Genomic DNA, 23,906 nt, shown 5'->3' with positions numbered 1-23,906 from the left:
CCTACAAGGGAGGAGAGTAGAGTCAATGGGGGGGGGGGAGTTTTCAGCCTCTGGCTTACACACTTTTGTCTTCGCTGAAGAAGGATGGCTCCAGAGCAGACTAATTAATGCAGCAGCCCAATCGCTCGCTCGCAACTTTAACACCAGTAGGTCACCGAGTAGAAGGTCTGCTCACAGCCCCGCGTGCCTTCCCTCTCCTTCTGCCGTACACATGCTCCTCCTCCAGTGGCCTGAGGAAGGAGAGGAGAGCCAATGGGGGGGAGTTTTTTGTCTTCGCTTAGGAAGGACGGCTCCAGAGCAGTCTAATTTAAGCAGCAGCCCAATCACTCGCTCACAACCTTAACACCAGTAGGTCACCGAGTAGAAGTTCTGCTCACAGCCCCGCGTGCCTTCCCTCTCCTTCTGCCGTACACATGCTCCTCCTCCAGTGGCCTGAGGAAGGAGAGGAGAGCCAATGGGGGGGAGTTTTTTGTCTTCGCTTAGGAAGGACGGCTCCAGAGCAGTCTAATTTAAGCAGCAGCCCAATCACTCGCTCACAACCTTAACACCAGTAGGTCACCGAGTAGAAGTTCTGCTCACAGCCCCGCGTGCCTTCCCTCTCCTTCTGCCGTACACATGCTCCTCCTCCAGTGGCCTGAGGAAGGAGAGGAGAGCCAATGGGGGGGAGTTTTTTGTCTTCGCTTAGGAAGGACGGCTCCAGAGCAGTCTAATTTAAGCAGCAGCCCAATCACTCGCTCACAACCTTAACACCAGTAGGTCACCGAGTAGAATTTTTTCACACAGCCCCGTGCCCCCTCCCTCACCCTCTGCCATGCGCTCCTCCTCTACCGGCCCTGGGCCTCTGGAAGCCCACAAGGAAGGAGAGAAGAGCCAATGGGGGGAGTTTTTATCCTCCAGCTTACGCACTTTAGTCTGCGCTTAGGAAGGACAGCTCCAGAGCAGTCCAATTTAAGCAGCAGCCCAATCACTCGCTCACAACCTTAACACCAGTAGGTCACCGAGTAGAAGTTTTGCTCACAGCCCCGTGCGCCCTCCCTCACCCTCTGCCATGCACGCGCTCCTCCTTTACCAGCCCGAGCCTCTGGAAGCTCACAAGGAAGGAGAGCCAATGGGGGCCCCTGAAAAAGGCAGCGAGGGTGGGGGGCACCTCGGCTGATCTTTTTCCAGGCCTGGCATGGAGCCTGAAAAATGAGGGGAGGTGCCTCGGCAGGCGATGGGAGGGCTCCGCAGGGACCTTACCTCCCTGCTGCTTGCTCCTTGGCCCAACTGATGGCTGCTGGGAGCAGGGAGCGGGGCTTATGTCCCTGCCCCCTGGGTTTCTTACTGGTGGAGCAGCATACCGGCGCGCTCCGGCAGGAACCAAGGCCTGGTTCCAGGTGACTTTCTGTCTAGGGGTCGAGAAGAAGGACAGATTATCCATTATCTGTTGTTAGTGTGTAACAATGGTTGAACTGTAGGCAGCTTAGAAAATGTAGCTCTTAGGAGTTTTGTTATTTTGTAGGTTTCCTGTATACCGTTTACCCTTAGAAATAAATGTTTTTAAATGCAAAGAAATCTCTTCTTTCCAATAGAGCAAGATCCATTGATACTCTGAGTATTTTAAATACTTTTGACTATTTTACAACAACTTGTACCTTTTCTAACCCAAGGTATACATTTATCTGAGCTTCTAGGACTGTAGTTTTAAATATTCTCCAAGCTTCCTAAAGGGATTTCCTAAAGGGATTTGAACCCTCCTTACCATTCCTTTCAGTTTCTTCTACACAAGCCCCCTCATTTGAGAGAAGTTACCCTTTCTAAAGTTAAATGTGGTTGTGTTAGTCTTTAGGGGCAACTCCCCATTCATGTAAATGCTAAACTTAATAGCATTATGGTCGCTGTTCCCAACAGGTGCTATTACATTTACATCACTCACCACGTATTGAGCATTACTTAGGACCAAGTCCAGGATCACCTCCCCCCGGTAGGTTCTGTGACCATCTGCTCCATGACACAGTCATTGAGAGTTTCTAGAAACTCTGGGAATGTGTAGACTGAATTACACAGATACCACACCTTAGCAAGGTCATTCGATGTCACTGCCGCTGAGTCAACAAGCACAGGCAGTAGCCTAAGAATACAGATTCTTCAGCTTCTTGCCCATAAGAAGAAGGGAAAACAAACTCTGCTGGATCAGATCAAAGTTCTTCTAGTGCTGCCTTCTGTTTCCACAGTGCAAACCAGATAATCTAGAAAGCTCACAAGCAGGCATGAAAGCAACCTAACTATTGTATTTATAGGCACCTAGTAACACTTTATTAATATCAAATATTTACAACAAAAGAACCCCCCCACACAAATGACTGTGTGCATTCCATGCAGACCAATATTTCAATATGTAGCTTGAAAAGTCTCCCTGTTTTGTTTTGTTTTTTAAATTAAAGTGGTTATGGGAGAGTGATTGAGATTGAGATTTGCCTATACTTTCTGTAGGCAAAGAGCTTCAATAGCTGTCCAAATAGTAATAGCCAAGAGGAGGAAAAAGGAAAGAGATGAAAGTGTCATCAAGCAAATTTGATGTCAGGGATAGTATTATCTACAACAAAGGAGGCACACCACAGAGAAAAATCCAAGTTCAAAAATATCCTGTGGGAACAAGTGCCACAGAGTCCAATAGAGATTAAATATGGAAGTGGTTTAGGGGAAAAATGAAATTCTTAGTGCTTTGTAAGATCAAGGAGGAAAAGCATACTTATATTTTGTCTTGGGGAACAGCATGAAAAGAAATCAGCACCAGTAATGTCTGATGTTTTCTTCCTTCTCTCTGTAGATCAAAAGTTTTAATGCAATCTTGTGTTTATGGAGACAACGTATCAGTAATCAATAGGAGGCAATATGGTGTTTGCTGCCCCCTACACCTCTACCATAAATGAATGAAAGAATGAGAGAACACTTAAATAACACAAAGGATTTTTTTCAATCCAGCATACTGAAAAAAATGTACACGTTAGTGATACATTAGAATATTTTCCCAAAGAGTGTAAAATACTAACATTCAAGTAATCATGCAAAGAGATCAAGCTGCAAAATGTACACTTGATTATTCAGGGTTATATTCTTAAACCATAACAATGTATAAATATTGTACCCATGATATCTTTCATGCTGTTTTTCTGTGCCATAGCTCCAATTTTACCCTATATGGATTTGTATTTTCCGATCTATATTTAATCTGATCTCCTATTGTATGTGTATATGTATGCCAATAAAGGCTTGTCAAATGCAAACACACCCATGATATAGATTTATGTTTGGTTGGGGGAGTCAAACATTTTGGTTCTGAGGTTATGCTGTCAGCCAACTTTGTGAAAAATATGCCTAGTGCTAAAAAATAGTACAACACCCACTCTTAACTAGGCTATATATCCTTCTTTCCGAACGACTATGCAATAAAGTAATACAGTTCTTTATAATTTTATTCCACCTAATTAAAATGTTCTGGACAGTTAATGAAAAAAACCCATAGTGCTACCATAATAAAAACACACAATACCATTTTATCTCATCCAGCAAACACACAATAGCATGTGGTTAGCTTTAAATAGAGAATGCTGCAGGGGTGACAAAAGTATTGCAAATGTTAGATGCTAATGTTCCTTAGTTTAAGAACTAAATCCAGTCTTTTCATTAGACACCTTGCTTAAAAATGTGCTACAGGACCAAACTGCCATATCCTATGTCCATTTGTTGCCCAGTATTCAGAGATACAAAATCACATATACTGTCTTACTCCCAGATAGGCACTTCTTTCAATCTTGTAAACTTTCCCGATCATTACTGTTTAAGATGCCTGTACCCTCTTGTAACTACATTTTATTATCTGCCTCCTTTCCCTTTCCAAAATCTCTGCTACACAAGGAACGCCTTACCTCTCTTTTGTCCATTCTGCATTCCTTGTAATTCCCTTTTCCTCTCTTGCATGCCAAACAAGCAGATGTTCTGATCAAATTCCATGCACACATAGCTTTACAGTATCAGTATCAATAATGACCCATTAAGAAAACAATCTGAAAACGAATACAGTATCTATATTGCTTCTTAAACTAAACCATACTCTTCTGATCAGCTGAATTTTGGGCTCAAATTGCATTAACTTTCTAATTTAGCATGGGAATTTTACAGGGCCAAAGATCATGCCTTAACTTATGTTTTATACATCAAGCACAATGATTACATTTAATAAACAGCAAAATTATAGCACCAATTCCTTGAAGCAAATTTTCTCCAAGTTATAATCATCCTCTGAAGGTCAGATAGCTCCCAATATGTCCCTTACATGAACTGCCTTCCACAGGGTGACTCCACAGTTATGTTATGTGATGATTTATTCAAATTATCTTTTTGTAATGATATTTAACATAGAAACACTATTGCAGGAAATACTTCAGTACCTTCATTGCATTTAAGAATGCACATGGGCATCTTGAAAGTTTTAAAATACAAAGAACTCCACTACTTGTATTTAAATGATCTATGAACAGCAAACAACGCACATCCTGAGAAGGACTGGAAAAGTTGGAAAATTCAGTTGAAGCTGTTAAAAAATTACCTTAGAAGACATTTAACTTTAAGAATTTTTGACATCACTGCTATGTAACATCATAAGCATATGGTAATGCTGCTAAGTAAACTCTCACATATTTGTTGGGATACTCTTTGAGTGTACTCCCAATCACTATGACTAAATTTCTTTTCAATCTGCAGATACCCCCTTCCCCAAATGTACTCTGTAAGGGACTTTTGTCAGGAGAGTGAGACTTTCCTGCCTCTTCCCTGCTGATGCAGCCCAAAATGTCCCCCCGCCATGCTGATTCTGGGAGAAAGGGGATCCCCAGGAACAGCATGAAGCTGGTAGTCAGAGGTCTGCTACCAGGGAAGGGTCATCAAAAATTGCTCTCTCCCCCTAGGAATGGAAACTTCACTCAATTCAAATTGTGCTCGTTTCTCCTCCCCTCCTCTCAAGGAGAGCTGAAAACAACTTGAAAATAATATCCATTTACCTTAAATTCCCTTCAAATGCAGCCTCTTTGTAAACTGGTTTGACCCCTCCTCCCCCACCCTGGTATTCTAAATCAGTCTGAATGAGTTCAGTGTTCAGTATTTTATTACATTAGAACTATGGTAAAACAAGCAGGGGACATGCAAGAACTTGAGGGGAGCATCTCATTTCCCCCTTTCCCACTATTTTCTCTTTCCCCCCTGACAGCCCCCATAGCCTCTCTTCCTGCTTCCTTCTGTTCTTGTCACCCAACAGCAAATTTACCTTTACCTGCCCCTTTGCCCCCCCCCCCCAGTTTTTCCTCCTTACCTATGCCAGGCAGCCTTTCCCTGGGAAAACTGGCCAAGTTGTGCAAACCAAGGCAGAGTTGTGCGGTGGGGAACCTGCAAGGACTTGTGAAGGGCACCTCTGTTTCCCCTATATCCCTTTCCCCACACTATTTCCTCTTTTCTTTCTCCTGGCAGACCCCATGAAGTGAGGACCTTTTCCTGCTTTCCTTCCTATTCATCAACCAACTTACATTTTATCTGTCCCCTTCTTCAACTATATCTATTATATATACCACCTTTCTTCACAATGTGGACCCAAAGCAACTTACATCATCATTATCCTTTCCTCTATTTTATCTTCACAAAACCGCCTTGTGAGGTAGTTTAGGCTAAGAATATGTGCCTGGTCCAAGATTACTGTCAGTTAACACTGCCATGTTGCTGGAATGTGTGGAGGGGGAAACCACCTTGCTCTGCCTGCTATGCACAGAGTTTCACTGTCTGGGTATTATCTACTTTCTTGACCTTGTTATGTTCCAGCCACTGTCGGCTTTTGCTGGGAACTAACAGCTTTTGCTTTTTGCCCGTTTTCTTTCCCCGCGCGTGCGAGCTTTGCTTATTGGCTTCAGCTTGTAAGGGTGTGTGTGTGTTTGATCCTAGTAAAATTCAGGGTGCCATACTGTTACCGGGCATTCCTGACACAAGCAGTACACATGTTATAGTCCTGGTGTACCAATAAACAGAATTCTTCTTATGAAGTGCTGTGTTGTGTGACCCTGACAGAGTGTCAGGAATCATCTTCTCCTTGACCTGTATCTCTCCTACTCGAGATGAGCAAAGGCGAGAAGATCACAACTATAGTACAGTCCCCACGACCACAGTACCAACCACCCACCTTTGGGATGTGGCAGCCACCTCGCAAGAACTGCCTCAGGGAGCGCTCAGTGGAGCAAAATCCCGGGTGACTACGAGCTTACAGGGCCTACGCTGGGGAAACGTCGCATAGACTACATTGCTTCAAAGCTGCAGGACAGGGCCGCCGACTGGTATGTGAATCTACACAATTCTGATGGTCTAGAGCTGCAGGGAGTGGATGATTTTATGTGGGCCCTCAGAGCTCAATATGAGGACCCTAATGCCAGCGAGCAGGCACACGCTTACCTGTGCACTTTCAAGCAAGGTAAGAAGACGGTGAGAGAATACTCAGAGGAGTTCAAAAGGCATGCTGCAAAGATTCAGGGTCGGCCAGATGGTGTGATGGCGGAGCAGTATTGCCTGGGCCTCCACCCAGAGATCTGCAAAACCATCCTGCACAGCATCCACCCTGTGTCCCTTAATGCATGAATGCGAGAAGCAGCAGACGCTGAGAGCCATCTGAGGACCATTTGTATTGACAACACAGCCACTTTGGGAAAAGTGGTTCCGGTGACGACAAGACCCAAGATCCCAAAACTGAAGGAGGGGGTGCGGGAGCAACGCATGAAACAGGGTCTGTGCCTGAGATGTGGGGAAGTGGGCCACTTTGCCGCCACCTGCCTGGAGTCTGGGACCACAGGTGCAATGAGGAAGGGGCCTGAAAAGAAATGGACTGACACCCTGGTGCGGAAAACCATAGCTTAACCCAAGACTCAATGAGCCCTTCAAGCTAGCATCCTCAAAGAGGAGCCGGGAATGAGCAGTGAGGAGGGGGAGGAGCTGGTGGGAAAAGGCATGGAGCAGCAGGTCCCGATCCCAGAGGCGCCCAAAATGGTGAGCAGCTATCCTCTCCTTTTTTTGTGACTGTGACTATAATGAATCCCGAGCTGGGAACCCATGTACGGGTGTGGGGCTTAATAGACTCGGGGTGTGGTTGGGACTTGATCAACCCCTCACTAGTTATGGGACTAGGGACCAAAGTCATTAAACTCCCAGACCCTATCATCTTTACCCAAATGGATGGGTCAGCCATGAAAGACCCTTGCAAGTACGAGACTGTACCATTGCAGATGGGGGCAGGAGGACATTGGGAGCACCGGTCATTTGTCATCACCCAGGCAGCTTATTTCCCACTGGTGTTGGGCAGCCTGTGGCTACATGAACATGACCCATACATCCTGTGGGATGAGGACAAGGTTCAATTTATCTCTCCCAAGTGTCAGGCTCATGCGTGGGCTGTGGAGTGGGGATCCCCCCCTGATGAACTGGTGCGAGCATGCCTGGCAAGGGAGGAGTTGGCCACCATTCCCTCAGAGTACCAGGACATGGCCCAAGTTTTCGAAGAGGAGGAAGCTGACAAGTTACCGCCTCACAGGCATTCTGATTGTGCCACTGAACTGCTGCCTTGGCACAAGTTGCCCAAAGGGAAATTGTATGCGATGAGCCCAGGTGAAAAGGAGGAACTGTGAAAGTTCATTGACAAGAACCTAGCCAGGGGGTTCATTCGCCCTGCATCCTCCCCATTTGCTGCCCCCATGCTGTTCTGGAAGAAAAAGGATGGGAGGTTGAGGCTATGCACTGACTATAGGGGGTTGAATGCAGTTTCCATTACTAATGCTTAACCCCTACCCCGATCAAGGATCTCCTGGTCAAGCGGCTAAGGAGGAAATCTTTTCCAAGCTTGATCTCCAGGACATGTACTTCCGAGTATGAATTAAGGAGTGGGACGAATATAAAACGGTGTTTAATACCCCGTTGGGCCACTTCAAGTACGGGTGATGCCCTTCGGACTCCAAGGGGCTCCCAGGGTCTTCATAAACCTTATTAACGAAGTGTTGCACAAGCACCTGTTCAAGGGCGTACTTGTTTATCTGGAGGATATCTTGCTGTATTCCCCCGACAAACCTTCCCACGTGAAATTGGTGCGGGAAGTGTTGCACACGTTACACAAGCACAAATTGTTTGCCAAACTTTCAAAACGTGAATTCCATTATAACGAGATCGATTTCCTGGGCTATCACATTTCCCCGTGTGGGTTGGAAATGGACCCTGCTAAGGTCTGGGACATGTTAGGGTGGGAGCCGCCTCGAACCCGGAGGCAGCTCCAGGCATTCTTAGGATTTGCCAATTTTTACAGATCTTTCCTTGCCAATTTTGCCCAGGTGAGCCTACTGCTCATGGATCTCCTAAAAACAAAAGGGAAGGGGCCCGAGAGTACCCAGCCTGGAGCTAAAGTGGCATGGACTAATGAATGCCAGGAGGCGTTTGACCGCTTAAAAGTCCTATTCATGTCTGAACCTGTGTTGGCGCATCGGATGTCGCCATGGGCGGCACCATTTTGCAGGGGGGATGGGAAATTGCAGCCTCTTGCTTATGTCTCTCAGAAGTTTAATGACACTGAGTGAAACTGGTCAGTATGGGACAAAGAAGTGGGGGCTATTAAATTAGTACTCTCAACGTGGCGGCACTGGTTAGAGGGGGCATGGGTGCCATTTGAGATTTGGACTGACCATAAAAACCTGGAAGTGATGAGAACGCCCTGCAACCTTAATGCTAAGCAACTAAGGTGGGCGGACTTCTTCTCCAAATTCAATTTCACCCTCCACCACTTCCCAGGCAAAGCTAACTCACTGGCGGATGCGTTGTCCCACCTCCCACAGCACAACAGTCAATGTGAGGGCATGCTGGACTCTATGTTCACTCCCTCCCAGATGGGGGTGGTGGTCCTGACTCACAGCCAAGCAAAAGCCTCGCCCCCAGGGGATGGGGACTCCTTGGAAGTGAAGTTTGCCTCCGCCCTCTTGGACGCTGATTGGAAAGAACTGGAAAGGGAGGGGGAGTTGGAGGAATGGCCTAATGGCTGCTGGTACCACAGTCACAAACTGTTCATTCCATTGGCCTTGTGGGGCGATGTCATGTCGACAGTGCTTGGCAGCAAGCTGGCGGGGCACCTGGAATCTGTGAAGTCTTGGCATCTGTTGCAACGCTAGTTCTGGTGGCCCGGTATGAGAAAGGATCTCTCCCTGTTTCTCCAGTCTTATGAGACATGCATCATGTGTAAACCACGCCCCGGAAAACCACCTGGACTGTTGCGGCCACTGCCCATGCCTGGCAGGCCGTGGGAGGTGATATCCGTGGACTTTATCACTGATTTACCCCCCAGCCAGGGAAAGACGGTTATATGGGTGGTGGTCAATCTGTTTTCCAAGCAAGCCCATTTCATCCCGTTTAAGTCCCTGCCTACAGCCCACCTCCTAGCCAAGGCGTTCCTTCTGCAGGTGTTCCGGCTGCATATCTTGCCCCACAAGATAATCTCCGACTGGGGTTTGCAGTTCGTTCCTAGGTTTTGGGGGAAACTGATGCACCTGCTGGGGGTGGAATGGGGCATGAGTAGTGCTTATCACCCAGAGACTGATGGTCAAATGGAATGGGTCAATCAAACCCTTGAACAATACCTACGGTGCTTCACAAACTTTCAACAGGACAACTGGGAGGGGTTTCTCCCTTTCGCATAATTTTGTTATAACAATGCATGTCATTCCTCCATGGGAGTTTCTCCATTTATGGCTGCCTATGGTTATGAGGCTCCACCTCTCCCCTTCCTGACTGACATGGCCCTACTGGAGGGGGATGCGGGGGACTGGCTTCCCTGAAAAAGTGAAACTAATAAGGGCAGAGATTGCAATAATGAATGAAACCAGAATAATTTCATTATAAACTGTGTAGATGGGGACTTTTGTTTTGTTTTCATATTAATTATAATACTTACAAAACACCTATTTTGTAATTATTGAGATTATTATTGAAAACACAAATCTAATGCAGCAACAACAACAAAAACACCAAAGAGTCTATTGGAACAGTTAAACATTCAGTCAATGACAGGCTTACCTAATGAAGTTTTTGTTACAGCCGCTGGTCATTTGGTTTTGGGATTTCTGTGTTAGCAGTTAAATAGCAAGAGATGGGTTCAGTAGCTAAAATATGGCATGGAATTCCTTTGCTATTGGCTTGAATTTTCTGTGTGTGGGGGGCATAAGTGACACTGGTCAAGGCTGTCAGGCATCAGCTCAAAACATACTGTTGGCATGCCTTGCACTCATACAGGTTCTATTACTCATGTAGAGTGAACTTATGTTTATTTGAAAATGCAGAGTGCAAGCAATGTGTGTTGATCAGAGCATTTTAATCAAAAGAAAACTGCTTTTTCATACCTTTTCATGAACTTTTTGTCCTGGCTCCATTCCTTTGATATGTTCTGAGTCAGGAGGAATCTCTCCTGATGCCATTTTCCTTTGAATGTGTACATTTTGCTCACGCAAAGCTATGATCTAAAAGAGAGCATAAAGGTAACATAAAAAGAAACAGTAAACGGCCAAGCATTTCATTTATATATAAGTATATCACATAATGGGCAGCAATGTAACTTATAGCCAAATCATATGCATGTGTACTCAGAAATTATATCTTACAGAGTTCCACAGTTCTTATACTCTGTTAAATGGATTATAGCCTTTACTTTTAAAATGAGCATTTACATTATTTAGGACCATTATGTCAGAGTTTGTATGCTGCAAATGTATAAATGGTGGGGGGTGAGAAATCAGTAAGAAGGTATACAAAAGACAACACTCCCATATTTCACTTCAGTATGCCAAACTTACACGTATAAAATCTCATTTGTGAAATGAGCGGTCAAGAAAAAATACAGTAAACATTATTGGAAATATTGTGAATCAAGTTGATCTGATACACATATAAGAAGCTAGAATCATGTGATGCCAATTTTGCAAAGATTTTTTTTCAAATAAGTATTTCCTAAAATTCTTATCTGTAATATAATGTAATTCCTTGACATAAAATAATTCTTTGTCAAAAGCTATAATAAAAAGCTTACCAATGAGATTCAGTGAGCAATACATCCCATTGATAAATCATGCCAAGTATAAATTGGACTGGAAAATTAGAAGTGATTCCTACTAGTAGTTAAAGTAAACACTTTATTGGGGTGGATGAGCTGTTCCAATGAGTCAGGCTAACTTCCTGCTGTGGGAGATACACCGGCATTGCCAAGCCACATCTCTCTAGCAATAGTTAATTGTTCAGTCATGTGAACTGCGTATTTTGCTGGCTTGCCCTGCTAGAATCAGCCAAGGACAGATAATTCCGGTGGGAAACGTTGAGTGTGATAATATCGTTCGTGTGTCCTAGGTATTACTGAAAAGACATGGAAGGGGGAAGATGAAGGCCACTGGCATATTGGTCAAAATGTGTAACTGAGACTTCAGTATAAAGAAGCACTTTATAAGTTACCTTTGCTTAGATGGAAATACAGCAATATCATTTGCTGGTTAGATGACATTACAAAAGGGTATTAGGACAACAAAGAGCATAACTTGAACTATGCCTAGTCACTGATTTCATTTAAAAAAAATCAAGACTCCTTTGACACTGTAGCTGCAGAGAGAAATGTGAAAAGCTGGTAAGCAGTAAAGCAATATATGCCACAGAGATGGAAGTCTGAACTACCTCATTCATTTTAGTGAACACCAAACTCAGACAGCAATGAAACATTCCCTTGCTGTAAAACCGAGAGCAGGATCTGATAGAATCTCTTATTCTAAAATAATCCCAGTGGCTTCCATCCATGAGACTATTACAAATAATTAACTGGTTGAGAAGTGGAGGTAAACAATAATCAAAAGCAAAATACCATGGTTTCAATATTTTCAAATCACTAACCTTACCAAACAACTCAACCTTGAATCTCTGGTAAAACAACCAATCACTCCTTTTGAAAACGTTATCAGGGCAGCCAAAACATCAGTAAAAGGTCTAATTTCCAAATCTTATAAAGCTTTGGCTTTAGTTGATAACACTAACCCACCAACATACCAATCATTCTGGCACAGGGACTGTAACATACAACTAACAAATGATACATGGCACAACATATGGAATACACCACCATTTAAAACTAAAATCTCCTCAATGAAGTTACAGTCTTTCAAAATTCTTGCACACTGGTACCTCACACCCAGTAAGTTGTCACAAATGACGCACTCCTATGATCCAAAATGCTGGAAAAATTGTGGCAGCAAAGGCACCTACATACATTGTTGGGTAACTTGTCCAAAAATTCTCCCGTTTTGGGAAAGCATTTTAACTCAAATCAACAGCATTGTTCATTTAGACATAACACCCACGCCGGAAAACTTATTTTTGAACAGTTGGGTAGCTCAGGACTCTGCTCCTTCAGTGGTGGAGAGGGTCTCCATTCTGCTATTTGCAGCCAAAACTGTCATTGCAACCCACTGGAAAACAACAATGACACCTACAATTTCGCTTTGGCACAAGAAGTTGTGGGATTTGTATATTATGGCTAAACTCTCGGATAACCTTACGCGACTTGACAAGATTCCAACACAATCTTCTTTTATAGCAGTCTGGTTCCCGATATTGGAATATTTACAACAATTTGATGCTATCCCAAAAGAAATAGACACTTTTCATCTGTGGTAAAAGTTATTATTAAGCATTGTTCTAAAAACTGTGAGTTGGAAGTTTATAAATATATCTTGTGTATATCTATGCTACGAACCATGTAGTTAACTAATTATCCTCTATTGTAATGTCTAGTAACAAGCCAGCTTCACAATTGTTAAGTACTTAATGCACCACTTTGTATATGTATGTCATTTTGTTTTAAAGTTGAAATTTAATAAAATATATTGTATAAAAAAAAAAGAAGTGGAGGTTAGTTTGTCATGTGATTAATGATGCACAAAACATAAATTACACACAAATGCTTCCTTTACTAGTCCCAAATTTGAATATTTGAACTTTATATTTTGGGAGCTACGCCAAGTGTGAGCAGCATGTTTATACCATTTCTCCTGTAGATCTTGTCTAGCAATTCCAATTTTACTTGGCCTGGCTGTCGAGTGAATTCAGTTTTTGCCTTTATTCAAGGTTTGCATTTTCAGACAACTGCTGCAATACTGATATGTCTCCATGTCTGATTATTTTAAAAGCAACTTTGTTTTACTTGAAATATCATACAGCAATCTTGCTAAAGTGTGTGCCTGTAGAAAAAAAGATTCCCTGAAATATTGCTCCAGATTTTTTTTTTAAATATTAAGGTATTGCAATGCATTTTGGTGCTGGAGTGGACACATGCCCTTTAGAACAGCTGCTTGATGAAAAGTGACAAGGTGGGAGGATGGCCTTGTCAGTTTCACTGCTGTCACTTTATTCATTCTGCACCTACTCTGATGCATATATCTGCCTTTTTAAACAACAAGAAAAAAAATAATACCTGAACCTGATCTGACAGGCTGCTGTCTACATTTCTACCTGTAGACAGGCAAGAATGGACTAACCCTCCTAGTCAGTTGTAAGCCATCTAGGATCAAGGGCAGATAATTCTTAGACAAAGTGTATGCAGGACAGTGAGTTTCAAATTAAGAACATTGTTTCAGCACTGTCGAGTATACCATTTTGACCAAACAGGAAAAAGGTCACCTTTTTGGAGAGTTCAGTGTCTCTCTCTCAATTTTTAAAACAATGGTTGAGACCCACAGACACCATGCCTTGCTGAAATCAAGATACCTTTCTTTTAGATAGGGTCCAGAAGAAACTTACCATGCAGATAGTGGTATGTATGTTGCCAGAGAAAAAAATTTCACACACAAAGACAACTGGAAGGAATGAAAAGTTGCAGAAATTCCAAAATTAAGTATCGAAATTTTCTATAAAAATTGGAAGGCAGGCAAAGCAGAACATTGGAGATAGCCAATTCATGGAAACATATGGGATGGAGCTTTGAGAGTCCAGTTTAAAAATCACCATACAACATACTTTTAGAAGCAGGGCTACTCCCATGCTTTTGCACCCCATAGGATAATCATCCCCAACATGGCAGTTGTGAGTGCTGCACCACCCATCAATTTGTTTTCTGGAACTGACTTGCTTCTTCTCCAAAACACTTCTTCAAATCAAAGAACAAGTCCTCACTTTCTTCCACCTCATTGGAAGACCTTTAGAAGACACCAGAAGGTGGTGTCAGGTTGCAGCATGGCAAGACAGACAGAGCTGGGACTTGCTCCCAGGCACCGCCAGGTGTATGCCATCAGGACCTGGAGACTTATTGGTTTTTAGTTTCCCCAGTAGATCTAGAACTTTATCTCTGGTCACCTCAATTTGGCTTAGTTCTTCAGTTCTTATATTACAAGGAGGAGGAGGGAAATTGAGAAAACATGGGAACAACAGAGGATACAGCTTTAAAATTCCCGCTGTACCCCTAGCATCCAAACATCCCCAAAAGCCTTCAAAACTACCAGAATGCTAAGCTGAGAGGACTGAGCATTGTAGATCACTCCAGGCTCCCTAAATATAGAACAGGATAAAATGATCTAATAAATATATATAGCAAATAATCCAACAGAGCACAGGAAATATAAAAATCTTTTCTGACTTCTAAGGAATATAAATCCATCCATTATAGCCACCCTATATCCTATACGAGTAATGTTACATCTGCACTCTGGCAGTCACAATCTCAAATAATATCTTCAAGACAGTCTTTTCAAATGAATTGAAATGCAAGTAAGCTCTCTGAAAAATTTCCATGTAAATCTTTTTTTTATAAACTGAATGTATTTAGTACCTTCAATTTTCCCCCCTCATTATAATAAATCTATCAGTGTCTGCATTTAAACATTTACTTATGGGGACATAAATTAAACAAAGTTCATTTAGGCAAGGCACTTAAATGTACAGTGCATATTAAATGTGAATGCTGTTTGATTACCTAAAGCATACATGCAGCAATTATATTTGGCCTTTTATCAAGGGTTTATCCAGCACTGTATCATGCAGTAAGATAGTGAAATCATTATTTTTTTCCTACTGGCTTTTCTTAATGTTCGTTTCATTTAAATTATATTTCAGACCATCTGTCAGTAAAGTATTAAATTATGTCAGTCTAATTATCTTGATTGAAATTTGCTTCCAATTAAATCACTTGCCTACCATGTACTAACATGATTTAATTTGATTAACAGTATAGCAAAAAATGTAAAGAGGTCAAGGCCTAGTCTCAGATGAGGTTTTGCTAGATATTTGTAACATTTTAAATGATTTAGACATGGTTTGTAAACATCTGACTTTTTGTGGCTTTATTTTACTTGGAGCAAAAATGCAGCTGAGATTAATTTTTTTTTAAAATCCAAAATACACTAGGTTGACAGAATATCTTCTCTTATTTAACTTTTCATCACAAATTTGTTCCACCTTTAGCCACTCAGTTTATCTGATAAACTAAAATATTCCAACAGTTATTTACAAATATTCAGTGTCCCATTAGGAACATTGCTCCTTGTACATTGTCACCCAGATTGTGTCTTAGTCCAACTCAAGGTGTTGGTATTCACCTTTAAAGTCCTATATGGCTTGTGGCTTGCATACCTTAAGGACTGCCTACTTCCATATGAACCCACCTGACCACTCTGGTCATCTTCAGAAGCCCTGCTTCACATGCCCCCACCATCTGAGGCTAAATGGGGGGCAACCCATATTTCCCCAATTGATTATGGATTGATCTGTTGAATGAACTAATGATACTATATGTCCTGTAACTGATGAATCAGCTTTAATTAATTAATTTAGTAGTTAAATCTAAATCTACAAATTAATTGACAAAAGGTCCTCTGGTTGCTTAAAGGAAATTTTGTCACAGACTTCTATTAGCCGCTATTGAAATGTAAGTTATTAGCTAATTGACTGGAGTGTGTGTATATATATATAGGCATTTGTAGGCTAGTAGACTAAATTGGCAGGGCTATATTGATTTAGGACTAGGTGGGAGCCAGCGCCTGTTGTCAAGGACAACTTGGTGGGTCTGATGCCCTAGTTTGGTCTGAGGCTCACAGCTGGGTCGCAGCTGGCGAAAATCAACAGGCAGTTTGATGATTGGACAAAGGATTACAGTGCTCCTGGGGAGGGGAACGTATAGTGGTGGGACTAGGCATGGAGTCAAGGGAAAGGGACAGAGAAATAACTTAGCTCAGCCTCCTTCCAGTCTACATCCCATCCCAAAGTTTGTAGACAGTGGGGCTAGGACAATTGACCCCCCCACCGACATTGGTGTTGTGTAACGCCAGGTCTATAAATGATAGGACCATGGTCCTGCGGGACTTTCTGCAGGAGCAGAATGTAGACTTGTCATGCGTGACTGAGACCTGGGTGCGAGAGGGAGAGACAGTATCTCTCTCCAAGTCAGCTCTTCCCAGGTTCTTGGTCCTTCAACAATCGCAGACAAGGTGGAGGGGGGAAGGAGTGGCTTTATTCATTTGAGGGGTTTACTCCTTCAGAGTGCTCCTGCCACCAAGGATTGTGGGCATAGAGTGTGCCGGCCTAGTGTGGGAAGCTGGGGAGAGTGTGGCGATTTGGCAGGTGTACCGACCCCCCAATGTACCAGCCAATAGCCTACCGTCCCTGGTGCAGGCCATATCAGGCTGGGCATTGGAACACCCTAGACTAATAGTTCTGGGTGATTTCAATGTCCATGCTGACAATGCGGCCTCCACTCAGGCTTTGGACCTGGTGTCATCCATGGTGGCTCTAGGACTCTCCCAATTTGTAATGGCCCCCACTCACCAGGCAGGGAAAACGCTTAACCTGGTCTTCGCGGTGGGAGTTACAGTGGACCAGATTACTGCTTCGGCAGTACCATGGTCAGACCACTGTGCCCTGAAGGACCATCTGAATACTCCACTCCGACCCTGTTTGGGCAACAAGCCTATTTTGGTTTGCCCATGGACCCAAATGGATCCTGTGCAGCTGCAGTTGGCTCTTTGGGATCCGAAGCCCACTGGCGGCTTCTTGAATGAGCTTTTAGAGGACTGACACAGCCAACTCTTGACAGCCATTAATGAGATTGCTCCCCAGCACCCTCTGCGCCTCTGCTCTAGGCTCGCACCATGGTTTACCCAGGAGTTGCAGCTGATAAAGCAGGGGCTAAGATGGCTAGAGAAGCAGTGACAGCATGCTCACAATGAAGCTACAAGAGTATCCTAAAGGACATTCATGGGATCCTATGAGATGGCAGTCAAGGCCACTAAGAGACAGTATTAGATGGCCATGATTGCATATGCAAGCTCATGCCCAGCCCAATTGTTTAGAATGATTCGGTGTACTACTGCTTTACCACAAAGCAGACCAAATGCTAGGGAATTGGCTGTGAGGTCTTTGTGAGCTATTTTGAAGATAGCCTTGTCGCTCCGCCATGACCTCCTTGCCACAGTTGACACAGTGAGCATACTCGAGGCTCTACGCACATCTTCTAGTCACATTATGGATCTTTTCAACCTGCTCAGCCTAGAGAAAGTAGACAAATTGCTCCTAACTGTACACCCTACCATGTGCTCCCTCGACCTGTGCCCTTTGTGGCTAATTAAAGCTGGCCACAAGAGGTTTCAAGGTGCCTTGTGGAAAATCATCAACAAGTCCCTCCTCAAGGGGCTGTTCCTGGAGGCATTTAAGGAAGCAGTGGTGAACCCTCCCTTGAAAAAGCCACCCCTAGATCTGGTTTCTACCGGCTGGTTTCTAACTTGCCCTATTTGAGACCCAGCTGAGCTCTGAGCAGGAGCAGGAGGCAGAGCTGCTAGAGGGATGAGTGTTTTTTTACTTGATTTTAGCTGAGGGGATTCAGCTGAGGATATTGTGTGGGAGGACTGTGTTTGGGAGTGTGTGAAAGCGATTAGAGTTGTTGCAGAGTCCTGGCTGCTTGAGAGAGGGAGAGGAAGGGACATTGTTTGACTGTGATTGACTGTAATTCAGTATTTAAGAAAGCACTTTGCCAGAGGCATGAGCCAAAGGGCGAGCTAAAGGCCTCTTTGACTGTGGCTCTTAGCCTAGGGACTCTTAGACTAGGGACTCTGTAAGAAGCCCAAGAAGAGCCAGAAAGCCAAGGCCCTAGGCTCTTTGTCTTCCCCATAAGGTAAGTTGACTTCGACAAAAAAACCCACATAAATACAAAGGGTTTTAAAAGGGGGATTATATTTACTTATTTTAAAAGAATTATGAAGCCAGAATGCCAGCAGGGGGTTGGGGGCTATCCAGTGTTTTGCACGGAGTGTCACGTGTATGACTATCTGCCCACTGGACATAAGTCTTGGGTGTGTGCTCGGTGCAAGGAGGTCCTGGTTCTCAGGGAACGTGTGTGCTCCCTTGAGGCCAAGGTGGCTGACCTGGAGAAGCAGAGACAGTCAGCTAGGCACACAGAAAAGACTCTCGGGGACTTGTTAGCTTCGTCCCACTCTGGATCTGGCAGCCCCGCTGCTGTCAGGGAGCATGAGGGTCTAGGGGAAACAGGGCACCATGCTGAGGATAAGGGGAATGTGCCCTCAGAAGGGACCTCTTCCCCAGCTGGTGAGCGGCTCTCCTTTTGCACCAAGGAACCATCCCTGAGCAGGGTGGGAGGGGGGCTCTTGGTAGTGGGTGATTCGATCCTTAGGCAGGTAGACAGCTGGGTGGCGAACCCGCGTACTGACCGTATGGTGACTTGCCTGCCTGGTGCGAAGGTAGCGGACATTACGCGTGTTTTAGATAGGCTGGTAGATAGTGCTGGGGAGGAGCCAGTGGTCGTGGTGCATGTCGGCACCAACGATGTGGGGAAATGCAGTCGTGAGGTCCTGGAGGAGAAATTTAGGCTGCTGGGCAGGAAACTTAGGTCCAGGACCTCCAAGGTAGCCTTCTCAGAAGTGTTACCTGTTCCACGCGCAGGGCCGGAGAGACAGGCAGAGATCAGGAGTCTCAATGCGTGGATGAGACGATGGTGTAGGGGGGAAGGGTTCAGGTTTGTTAGGCACTGGGATACTTTTTGGAACAAGAGGGAGCTGTACAGGCGAGACGGTCTCCACTTGTCCCGAGAAGGAACCAGGCTGCTGGCACTTAAAATCAAAAAGGTGGCAGAGCAGCTTTTAAACTGAATATTGGGGGAAAGCCGACAGGAGATGAAAAGTCTCTGGTTCGGGTTGGCTCATCTGAGAGAGGTGAGGGGGTACCGGTTGCTTTTCTACAGGGAGGTGGATTGAAATTGTCCACAGAGGCCATGGCTGGTGACATGGACTGCCGGACAACGACTCGAGATAGCAAGAGGAAGGATGCAGGCTTAACTTGTAAGGGAAATTACAGCTGTTTCTATACAAATGCTAGAAGTGTCCGAGGTAAAATCGGGGAGTTGGAGTGCTTGGTGTCGGAGGGAAAAATAGACATTGTGGGTATTTCTGAAACTTGGTGGGATGAGGAAAATCAGTGGGACACAGTGATTCCCGGTTATATATTATATCGGAAGGATAGGGGGGGAAGGGTTGGAGGTGGGGTAGCTCTGTATGTCAGAGAGGGTATAAAGTCTAGAAAGATTGAGAGGCTAAGTGAATTGGATTCGCTTCTGGAAGTTCTATGGGTTGAAATAGGGGGGCCAAAAGGAAACTTAACACTGGGAGTTTGTTATCGCCCACCAGATCAAAAGATAGAGGAGGATTATAAAATGATGAATGCCTTAAAGATAGCAACTAGACAAAAACACTGTGTAATAATAGGTGATTTTAACTACCCACACATTGATTGGGTCAATATGTGTTCTAGTCGGGAAAAAGAGATTGAGTTTCTAGACACTCTAAATGACTGTGCTATGGAGCAGATGGTCACGGAACCTACCAGGGGAGAGGCGATCCTTGATTTGGTCCTAAGTAACACTCAAGACCTGGTGAGAGATGTAAAAGTGATTGCACCGCTTGGAAACAGTGATCATAATGTTGTTGAGTTCATCATTTGTACAAATAGAGAATTGGCCAAAAAGACTCACACAACCATTTTTAACTTTAAAAGGGGTAATTTCTCTGATATGAGGGGACACGTGGGGAGGAAACTGAAAGGAAAAGTAGAAAGGGTCAAAACAATTGGGGAAGCTTGGGATCTATTTAAAACTACGATCCTAGAAGCTCAAAAAATATATATTCCGCAGGTTAGGAAAGGCACAAACAGGTATAGGAAAAAGCCTGCATGGTTAACAAACAGAGTAATGGAGGCTGTAAAAAGTAAAAAGAATTCCTTTAAGCAGTGGAAAGCTAGTCACAGTGAGGCTGATAAAACGGAACACAGGCTATGGCAAATAAAATGCAAGTCTGAGGTCAGGCAGGCAAAAAGGGAATATGAGGAGCATATAGCAAAAAACGTAAAAACCAACAATAAAACTTTCTTCAAATACATTAGAAACAGGAAACCAGCCAGGGAGGCAGTGGGGCCCTTGGACGACCAAGGGGTAAAAGGAGTATTGAAGGATGATAGGGAAATGGCTGAGAAGCTAAATGCATTTTTTGCCTCCGTCTTCACTGTGGAAGATGAGAAGTGCTTGCCCACTCCAGAACCACTGATTTCAGGAGGGGTGTTGGAAGACCTGAGTCAGATTGAGGTGACGAGAGAGGAGGTCCTAAAACTGATAGACAACTTAAAAACTGAAAAATCACCAGGCCCAGATGGCATACATCCGAGAGTTCTGAAAGAACTCAAATGTGAACTTGTGGATCTCCTGACAAAGATATGTAATCTTTCCTTAAAATCTGCCTCCATTCCTGAGGATTGGAAGGTAGCTAATGTCACTCCCATCTTTAAAAAGGGTTCCAGAGGAGATCCGGGAAATTACAGGCCAGTCAGTCTGACGTCGATTCCGGGTAAATTGGTGGAAACCATTATTAAGGAAAGAATTAGTAGGCACATAGATGAACAAAACCTATTGAGGCAGACTCAGCACGGTTTCTGTAAGGGAAGATCTTGTCTCACTAACCTGTTAGTGTTCTTTGAGGGGGTGAACAAACATGTGGACAAGGGGGCTCCAATAGATATTATTTACCTTGACTTCCAGAAAGCTTTTGATAAAGTTCCTCATCAAAGGCTCCTAAGTAAGCTCAAAAATCATGGGATAGAAGGACAAGTTCTTTTATGGATCAAAAACTGGCTAGTTCATAGAAAACAGAGAGTGAGTGTAGGTGGGCAATTTTCTCAGTGGAGGGTGGTAAGCAGTGGGGTACCGCAGGGATCAGTACTTGGTCCACTGCTTTTTAACTTGTTCATTAATGATTTGGAGATGGGAGTAAGCAGTGAAGTGGCTAAATTTGCGGATGATACAAAGTTGTTCAGGGTGGTGAAAACCAGTGAGGATTGTGAGGCATTCCAAAAGGATCTGTCAAAGAATGGGAAAGTGGGCATCAACATGGCAAATGGGGTTCAATGTGGCCAAGTGTAAGGTGATGCACATGGGAGCCAAAACTCCTAAGTATAAATACATGCTTTTTAACATTTACATGGCCCTCTTGCCCAGATTGCCTGGATGCATAGGCTGGGATGTCACCAGTATGTGGATGACACCCATCTCTATCTGTTGTTGGGCAGTCAGTCTGACTCCAAACCAAAAGATCTAGACTGAGTGCTGCAAGCCATGGGTGGTTGGCTTAGACTGAGCCAGCCGAAATTGAATCCGACGAAGACAGAGGCCCTGTGCCTGAGATGGGGCAGTCCGAGGGCAGGAATCCCACTCCCAACCTTCAATGGGGCTTCACTGGTGCCAGCGAAAGAGGTTAGGAGTCTGGAAGTGCTCCTAGATGCCTCCTTAACAATGGAGGGCCAGGTAGCAGTCACTGTCAAATCAGCCTTTTACTACCTTTGGCTGATCAGGCAGTTGGTTCCCTTCCTCGAATGCAATGACGTGGCAACAGTGATCCACGCGATGGTCACCTCAAGATTGGACTACTGTAATGCCCTCTACATGGGGCTGCCCTTGTCTCAAATCTGGAAGCTGCAGCTGGTGCAAAACGCTGTGGCCAGGCTTTTGATAGGACTTCCTATACGGGAGCACATCCAGCCTGTACTAAAGGCATTGCATGGGCTGCCTATAGCATATCGAATTTGTTTCAAGGTGCTGGTTTTTACCTTTAAAGTCCTTTATGGTCAGGGACCTACATACCATAGGGAGGGTGGGGTATAAATTTAATAAATAAATAAAAATAAATAAATATGCCCCAGAGAGCACTGCAATCAGGGGCCCAGGACTGGTTGGCCCTTCCGAGTCTCAAGGAGGCAAGGCTAACAAAAATGAGAGCCAGGGCTTTCTCGGTGGTGGCTCCATACTGGTGGAACAAGCTCCCAGAAGAGATCAGGGCCCTGTGGGACCTTTGGCAGTTCCACAGGGCCTATAAAACAGAGCTCTTCCACCAGGCATTTGGAGCTGCCGCCACTACTAACAACTGACAGCCTAAGCTAAGAAGGCCCAGTCCTCCCTGGGATTTCCAACCACAGCCTGAGCTAGCCACTTAAGATGATCCAAGAAGATCAAGAAGCCAACTGCAAAGAGAGAGAACTGAGTAATAACAACTGGTGTGAAATTACTGACACTAGCATTTTATTATATTTTATGGTTAATTGGATTTAGAATGGTTTGAATGTTTAAATGTTGTTGTTTAATCTATTTTAGGTATATTGTAATTTTATGCTGCTTTGTGTAAGCCGCCCTGAGCCGGCCTACTTGGTCGTTGCACTGAAAATTTGAAACTCCTTTCCCAGGGAGATTCATCTGTCTCCCTCTATTATTGTCTTCCACCAGTGAGTGAAGACTTTTTTGTTTGGTTTGGTGTTCCTCCACTAACTCTTATTAGCCATCTTCTTTGTTTTTGTGCTTATATGTTTATGTGTTTATATGTTTTATATAATTGTTTTAAACATTTTATATACATTTGCATTTTAAATGCTGCACTAATGTTTGAAACGTTTTAATATTCACCATCTTGGGGACCCTGAGTTAAATGGAAAGTTGGCCTTGTGTAGTCTAGCCACAGGTGTTTTTCTTCTTACCTTGACACAGAGAGCACTCCATCTTTCTGTGTTATACCTCTGAGGATGCCAGTCACAGTTACTGGTGAAACGCCAGGTCCTACAATGCCAAGACCATGGCCATACAACCCGCCTACCCAGCGGTCTCGAAAGCAACCTAATTGCAAGTAGGTAAATGGGTACCCACCCTTAGAGGGGTGGGGGGCACCCTATGTGGTCAGCTGAAGATGGCGGAGATAGCGGAGATGGCGGCAGTGGCGGCAACGATGGCGGCGGCGGCGATCCTGGCGTGGACGGCATTGGTGGTGCGGTGAGCAAGGCGGCGGCGAGCAAGGCAAGGTGCGCGTTTGAGCGATCCCTGGTGGCGGAGAAGGAGTACACCGAGAGCTGCCGTGAAGAGAGAAGAAAGGGGCGTGCGCAGATGCCGAGTTCCGGCTCAGCGGAGCCGGAAAGGACGTGGCCGGGCCGGAAAGTAGGCGGAGCTGCGCGCCTAAGGAGGAGATCGCCACCACTGAACGCCGGAGACGCCAGAGAACGCCAGAGAAAGAACAACCCGCTGGACCAGGAGACCCGACCATGCCGAGCCAACGGAGAAACAGCAATAGCCACCACAGAGGGGGTGCCGGTAGGTTGTCCCACCCCCCCTTCATACATTGTGGCCCTAGCTAGGAACACAGGTGATTAGCACCAGAAACCCTGTAAGCCGCTCTGAGACCCTAGCCATGGGACAAGAGCGGGATATCAAGTCTAATGTAAATAAAATAAAATAAATTTGGCCCCAGCCTCATATTCATGGA

At 44.5% G+C, this 23,906-nt stretch overlaps 1 protein-coding gene across 8 annotated transcripts in view; it reads right to left on the bottom strand.

The window, feature by feature from the left end:
* Positions 1-23,906, bottom strand: part of PPFIA2 (protein tyrosine phosphatase, receptor type, f polypeptide (PTPRF), interacting protein (liprin), alpha 2) — a 414,803-nt gene that overhangs the window by 101,219 nt on the left and 289,678 nt on the right. For all 8 annotated transcript variants that reach the window (XM_015413721.1, XM_015413717.1, XM_015413720.1 and 5 more), the window contains one exon: positions 10,437-10,553. In XM_015413721.1, the coding sequence (XP_015269207.1) occupies positions 10,437-10,553 (117 nt within the window). The remainder of the gene's footprint in view (positions 1-10,436; positions 10,554-23,906) is intronic.

This window comes from Gekko japonicus, unplaced genomic scaffold (genome assembly GCF_001447785.1).
Source record: "Gekko japonicus isolate JY-2015 unplaced genomic scaffold, Gekko_japonicus_V1.1 scaffold649, whole genome shotgun sequence".
In the NCBI taxonomy this organism is placed as follows: Eukaryota; Metazoa; Chordata; class Lepidosauria; order Squamata; family Gekkonidae; genus Gekko; species Gekko japonicus.
The sequence above is the reverse complement of the archived record's forward strand: the minus strand, read 5'-3'. Positions and strand labels throughout refer to the sequence as shown.